This window comes from Branchiostoma belcheri, unplaced genomic scaffold, assembly GCF_001625305.1.
Source record: "Branchiostoma belcheri isolate BF01 breed outbred unplaced genomic scaffold, Haploidv18h27 scaffold812, whole genome shotgun sequence".
In the NCBI taxonomy this organism is placed as follows: Eukaryota; Metazoa; Chordata; class Leptocardii; order Amphioxiformes; family Branchiostomatidae; genus Branchiostoma; species Branchiostoma belcheri.
The window spans coordinates 1-7,294 of NW_017804479.1; the positions used below are offsets into that span (position 1 = coordinate 1).

At 41.4% G+C, this 7,294-nt stretch overlaps 1 protein-coding gene across 1 annotated transcript; it reads right to left on the reverse strand.

Moving 5' to 3' along the window:
* Positions 1–596: 596 nt before the first annotated feature.
* LOC109486617 lies at positions 597–5,915 on the reverse strand. The gene is made up of 5 exons (XM_019790476.1): positions 5,630–5,915; positions 4,736–4,977; positions 3,163–3,537; positions 2,647–2,972; positions 597–2,037 (listed from the first exon to the last, which is right to left on the reverse strand). The coding sequence occupies exons 1-5, from the start codon at positions 5,830–5,832 to the stop codon at positions 1,885–1,887; spliced, it is 1,299 nt and encodes a 432-aa protein (XP_019646035.1). The 5' UTR covers positions 5,833–5,915; the 3' UTR covers positions 597–1,884.
* Between the last annotated feature and the right edge of the window lie 1,379 nt (positions 5,916–7,294).

The window sequence follows — 7,294 nt, forward strand, 5'->3', positions numbered from 1 at the left end:
AAAGATTTAATTACTACCTTGACGCTTCGCTAGCCTCCTTCGCAGACTTTTTGGGTGGGGGCATTATCTTTCCGGTGAGCGACGCGAGTAATATGCCGCGGAGGGAGGATTTTGCCGTCGAGGGAGTATTTGCCATGGAGAGAAGGTTTCCCGCTCCAACCGTCTCTCCCCTGAGAGGCAAAAACTCCCTCGGCGGCAAAATCGTCCCTCCGCGTCGCTGACACAGAAATAACAATGCCGCCGCCCAATAAGGAGGCTAGCGCATCAGAATGTTTTTTACCTCCATGAAATGACATGGAGGTTATGTTTATAGTTGCGTTTGTCTGTTTGTCTGTCATACACATGTAATAATTTCACCAGTGTGTTGTATGTTACTAGGTAGGGGCCTTGTGAATAGTTTGCATCAAAATTTTGTCAATGAGCAGAATGAGGTGTAACTTTAATCTATTTATAGGTGGTCATCACCACATGATCATGCAAAAGCACTAACGTTCAACATATCATGGAGGTATGAGATTGCCAAACTCTTTTTCTTCATTTAAATTTTATTTGTAAACCAACAGGCAGAAGTATGATAGATCTATATATGTGTTTTTGTTTAGCTTTCTGCTTTCAATTTCAGACATCACATTAACAGGAAGGGTGCATTTATATGCTACGTGCAATAATAAGTGACACGGTGAGCAGCTAGCAATGACATAATGTTAACGTCTATATTAGCTGGAAATTTTGTGATGATAGCATAACCCATAAACCTTACTCTTAAAAAGTTTGGAGATAATATTAAACTTAAAAACTTAGGAGATAATATGACATAGAATGATAACTAAATATAGGAGTGAAATTCATTCAATCAACTACCAATATAATAGTAACTCAAAATCATTAAATCGTAATACATTGACAATTGGTCAGTGATTTTTGTGGCAGGTACCGTGAGTTATAAGCGAACGTACACACAAACACGCTAATGTGCAAAATCTGTCTGAACAAGCTTGTACTAACTTCTTACTAAGGGCTCACCTCTCGTGATCCCGGAAGCCAACAGACATGGCCTTAACTCAATTCTACATTGTTCACTCAAATCTGTCAACTAATTGTGTTCAACTTCCTACTAAACTATATTAATTTCTTTTTTCAAAACATTATGATCCTTTTTACATGTTATCGCTTATGTCGCCCATTCAGTGCTGTTTTGTTACTTGCTGCAGGTTTATTATTATTATTTGTCATTGTATGTACTTGAGTACTCTTCTTTGTCAGTGGTGGTTTAGTAACCTCCTTAGAGTTTTCCCACCACTGTGTCCTTCAAGTTTCTATGTTTCTCAATAAAAAGAAAGACACGACTGATCGAAAACAGACTGGGGTTCCTTTCAGGAAGACCCTACTCCCCAGACTTAGAAAGTCATCTGCATATCAGTAACCAGCAGTTGATAAAAGAATTTTAAAATGCGGTGCTTATGTGGTCGCTTCTATTTTTTATATATCAAAATTATGTAATCCAACAAGGATTATGTGACACAGATAGAGCTGTGTTAGCATGACTAGGACTCGGAGTTTTAAAACTCTAATCCACAATAAATGTTCTACTAGCCTGGTGTCCAGTCTATCGTGATTGGTACCTCTTCGGGAGTGAAGCTATTTCTCGCCCGACTCAGCTAGCATATAGGTTCCCCCGTAGGTTGTGCACGATGTCAGTATAATATCTTGCTGATTCACGTCGGCGTAACACGGCGGTCTGTTGAGCTGGGCGGGGGAAAGCTATTTATGAACCCCGAAGACAGCTTGCCGGCCTAACCACGATAGACTGGATACCAGGCTAATGTTCTACTGCTGACACTGGACAAGATACTAAGAGTCCTACTATGCCCCCTGCAGTACGGTTCATTCCAGTTTCAGAGACTTCAATGCCATGACCTGGGAAACACGACCGTCCTCACTTGTCATCTTCAGTGCTTTCACAGTGCCGGTGATCAAGTCACCTAGCGACTGGAGGAGGGATGTTGATTTTTCTCCGGGCGATGTAAGCACGCCATCCTGTGAGACAAGCCAAGTGGAAGCAAATGAGATCCCAGCTAGCTTCCACAATCTCACAAACATTTTATGACACAAGAAAAAACTGTTACAGTAGGTAGTACAATTTATTCTATATAGGTAGGAGCTGTTGTTGCTACACATGCTAATTACATGGAAATACGGGATAAACATCGAAATAATACTCTTATTCGTACTGGTAAATAGTCTAGAGCTTCAGCAATTTATCTCATTATTTTACGGATTTTGAATTGAATTTCCTATTACAACTAGGTATATGTGATAATTGATCAAGTCTGCGCAGAAAAATATGAACAGATTTTTTAAAACATGATATATATCATGCAATTTTCTTGCCATAGGTGCTACCGTGCTAGATGCCAATATTGGTTGATCCCGTGGACATTATATTAGGTGATCCCTTTTTTGTTTCACACAGTGTCATCATCATAAGTACTTATGTGTTAAGTCAGAGTTGACGAGAAATGTATACATAGACATGCGTAAGAAAGAGTATGCATGCATGTGTGCATACATGATGTTAAAATTTTTTTGAAAGAGTATCATTATTAAGGGCTATCAAATCTATAGAAATGCCTTGAATTTACTCACCGTGTCCTTCATCAGTATCGCCTTGACGAGACTGTCCTGTACACTCGCCGCCTCCTTCTTAAACCTGACTATGTTGTCCTGGAGGATCGCAACATCTTCCAACACGTCATGGACACCGTCAAGTACTTCCTGTACTGGAGTACGGCGCCTGGGATCCTTCAGGGCATCTGCGGTTTTCTCCATCTTCGAGTTGTCGATGTAGTGCACGATTTTCTCTGCTTGGGTCTGGATTTCCTGCCAAGCGATCTTCTGCTTGCTTGCATCTTCCGTCATGGAGGTGGTTTGCCCCTTCAAGTCTTCTAAAGCTACCTTGATCTTTTCCACCTCTGAAGTTCAGAGGAGAATAAGAAAATAATTTGGTTACTCTGACTGGTAATGTGTTTTACCATCTTTCATTATGATGTGGTCCACAATTCATTGGCTACAATACCACATGCATAATATACACTTTCCGTCCTATTGACCTAAATGTGTCAATTTCTCCAAAACAAAACATAAAATTAAGAAAATACTTGCCTTTTAACTGTCCACCGATGTCAACGACTGCTGCAGAAGCTCCAAAACACCCAATACCCAGAGTGCCTGTTACTACAGCTGAGGCTGCACCTTCAAGTGTTACTCCAAGGCACGTCAAGCCAGCTTGGGCACCTCCTGTGACGCAAAGCACAAGGCACGTCAACGCGATCCCCCCAGTTGTCATGTACTTAGCGGTTAGACGCCCTTTCTCGGCATGTTGGTCACCAAGCAAACTTATGATAGCTTCCTGAATCTCATCAATCTCCCGGAAGAACATCTTGAGCCTCTGTGTGATCTCCTGACAGGATTGGTGGCACTTCTCTCCCTCCTCCTTCACTTCTTGGATGCGATCCTTAACCGTCATCAGCTCAAGACCTTAAAAGTAAAACAAAACAACAAAAGAAGATCCATTAAGATATCTAGGCATGCTCCTTTAGCTTGCAGCTATAGCTTAGTAACAGAATTGATCAAGACTCATTTATGACGCCGTTGCATATAAAAGGTTATTTGCATCCATGTCTTTTCATCAAAAAGCAAACGTAAACTAGAAAGGCCGACATTTGCTTGGGAGCAAATACAGCATATTTCAGTTCATCTCCCTCCCACGCAAAAGTGGACTATTCCAAACTTACCCCAGTGCAAAACTGGCAAAGGTTCTCAAATAAATGAATTAAATAGTAGCTATATGAGAACAAAGATGCAACAACAAGTACTTTGAATCTCGAAAGCTTTACTAATCTTATAACAGGTATGCAAAAACTAACAATGATGAGATTTGATACATTTTGAGTCTTAGGCACATAAAATTGAATGTGTGGGTCATTACGCACCACTTAGGTGCAATGTGACCTCAGGTAACCCGCAATAGAACACGTGTTCCATGGATGGAACCGGCCATTCTTTAGATAGAACATGGAACGGGTACAGCACTTTTGGCCCTTTTTTTGCTGAAAATAGCCATTAAAGTCCCCCAAATGAGTCATTTGGAAGTGGTGTATGCCAAATACATGACTGCTATTCTGTAGACACATGTTCAAGGTACCCTTATACCGAATGTCATATCATTTGGTTGTAATACCAGGGCTCAGGATCCAAAAATCCATTTTTCGTCGAAAAATGCCCCAAAAAACCTTCATAAAAATTTTTCAAAGGCATATTTCAAAAAAATGAAAAAAAAGTCTGGGGGTATTTGCCCACTCTACCTCCATGCCAAATTTCAGGTCATTTGGCTGAAGGATGGCGGAGTGAATCCCTTTGACTGTTTGGCAGGAGGAGAAGGAGAAGGAGGAGGAGAAGGAGAAACATGAGGGAACACAATATATTTCATCCATACCATGGTATGGACTGAAATATAATTATAAAGAAAAACAAATGCCTACGGTGATACCAAAGGTTTAAGAGGTTTAACCAAAAAATGTCAATGCATGCATGCATATGGAAGGTGTAGAATATTTCAATATTTCCATTTTGCCATGAATTTCCCTAATTATGACATAAAGGGGAAATTGCGCCATATATGGCCTAGCTCCTATAAATTCTCTGATATGTACTAGCATTACATTGTACAACTTACGGTAGTCCTGAATCCTATCATGAATCGCCTCCTTTGCCCACTTGGTAGGCAGATTTACTTGTTCGATGTCAAAATTGGTCTGCATCAGTTGGACAGCGTTGATCAGATCCTCTTTCTCGAAGACAGACAGGTACTTTTCCAGCCTGAGATCTGCCAGGATCTCGCTTACTGAACCCTTTAACACAAGGGTAAGGATGTTCTCGATGCCTTCCAGATTCCTCTGTATGATCTTGATAAAGTTCCTGCCAAAGAGACGACTCATATAAGTCGCAAACATCCAACATGCAAAGCAAATGCACAAAGTTTTCCTTCGCACATGGCCTGCTCTGTTAATTCTTACTCAAATGCATTCATATATATGGTCAGACAGGAGTCTAAATCCCTCCTACTATAAGATTGCAAGGCCAGGTCAGAGGTTAGTGTTTGGAGAAGAAGAAGAGGAAACTTAGTAAAAACAATATGGTTTCCATCGGTAAAACATAACTAAAAGTGAAGAACATATACAAATGACGATGGCCGACACATTTGACCTTATGTTTATCGGTCGACAAACAATGTCCTCTAAGTTGTCGAGACTTCATACTTCGGGGAAATTTACAATCCCCAGCTTTCTGAATTCCCCATGTCGACATCTGATTCCTGCTGGGCCCCGGCCAGATTTTGAGACTTTTGACCTCCTGTCAATGGTTCCCCATCCCACGTCCTGTCAACCTACTCTATCCAGACAAACAAACCCACACGGCGACGCGCCCAGCCGCTCCAAACAAGCCATATCCGGAAGTAATTAACTCAGCCACTACGGACTTCCCCAAGTACAATATCAGTCTGCTACAACCTTTAGCAATCAAGTGCGTTAAAAAAAACACCTCCAGAATCAATTTTTCATGTACTCACCTGAAATACATGCATTCTCGCAGGATGTCCGCGATCAGGTCCACGTACTTCTGTATCAAAGCTTTCACTTTCCCTCTGACTTCGGCTCCCTGGCCCCGAAGCGTCCGGACCATCTCCTGTATATTGTTGTCGATAAACTTCAGCAGACCGACCATCTCATCCGCCGGGAAGGCCGTGGATAGTTTAGAGACGGTTGGAGCCATCTTTACTGCTGGACTGGCGTTATATCATAAAAAGGGGGACCTATAAGTGAGTAGTGCAGTAGCTACGCACGTACCCTTTACAGGGTCTGTGATAATTAAATTAGTCTGTGCGTGACGCACCGAAACTTTGGGAAAGTACCTGAGACTGGACTGTTCCATGTTGAAGGTGAGGGGGTGGTAGCGGTGATTCTGCCACCAAAAAATATAATTTTCTATGTTTTGTCTCCCATTGGAAGAAGTACCGATTTCTCTGACTATCCGGTTTGTCCTGATTACTTCTTCCTTTTTTTCGGTAAAAATCCTAGACGTTGTTATCTCTCATATCTCCTTGAGCGGTCCCATCCACCCACCTAGCTTCGTATTCGCGAACTTAATGGACTAGTCGTACGGTGTCCTAAAAATAACCACCTTCTCTTTGTACCTTTTCAGCTTCGTGTTTGCAACCAGTGGTGGTGAGCCCTGGCTAATCTCCAGGAGACTAGGTCCTAGCTGTCTATTTGTCTGTCTACCTATCGATATCTATCTATCTATCTGTCTATCTATTTGTCTATTTATCTATCGAAGCTACGAAGAAGAATATCTGTCTGCAATGCTGACTCGGCAATCAGTCACATTTGCCAACGGTCGCAGTCTGTCGGTTTCAATGAATACGCATCATAATTATCTCCATGGTAACACAGCCAATGTTATTTGGGTGTGTGTGGCTGTCTCATTGTTAATTCTTTTGTGTATGTTGGTTGTGGTGGTACCAGCTCAGAACGTTAACAATTATTTAAGGGTTAATGTCCCGCCCCGAGGTGAATATGGTGTGATAAAGCCTTGTCAGTTGCTATAACCACCGAATAAAGCCACCAAGTGTGCGCAGCGAACGAGGTGGCTTTATGAGGTGGTTTTAGCAACTGATAAGGCTTTATCACACCATATTCACCGAGAAAGTGCGGGCCATTAACGCTATTATCATATAGCTTACGCGATAGCCTATCCAAACTGATGCAGTGAAGAACTAGAAAGGTAACATTTGCAAGCAAATGCAATATGTTTACCTCAGGATGGTCTTGCCTACGATTTAACGTTATACCTTTATTAGGAAAGGAAAGGTAGAAGGATAGTTTGCTTATATTACTGACTTTTATATGCTGTTTATAGAGTAACATCAACGTTATAACTGGGGAATTTGAATGTTTTTGCCGTTGTTAGGCCAAGTCTACCCGTCTGCCACTCAAAGATCATTACCATAGACTAGTCTTGTAGTGCCATGTATAGGAGATACTAGGATATATATAGTTACATACCACAGTACCAATGATTCACTCTGCACACACTCTTACCATGTTTGCAATTAGGCCACAGCATGTAACTTTAATCAATGACATCCTCTGCAGACTGCAAGTAAACTTCGAGTCTTTTTGACAGCTTTAGTTACAAAGGACTTTGCTGCGCTCATCTCACTACCTTATTACAT

What these genes read in the sequence shown, in the direction of transcription:
- LOC109486617 (XM_019790476.1), bottom strand. Translation starts at nt 5,832, where the DNA reads ATGGCTCCAACCGTCTCTAAACTATCCACGGCCTTCCCGGCGGATGAG. An exon ending in CGAGAATGCATGTATTTCAG is followed by an intron (nt 4,978 to 5,629) that starts GTGAGTACATGA and finishes TCTCTTTGGCAG; the next exon opens with GAACTTTATCAAGATCATAC. An exon ending in CATCGGTGGACAGTTAAAAG is followed by an intron (nt 2,973 to 3,162) that starts GCAAGTATTTTC and finishes TCTGAACTTCAG; the next exon opens with AGGTGGAAAAGATCAAGGTA.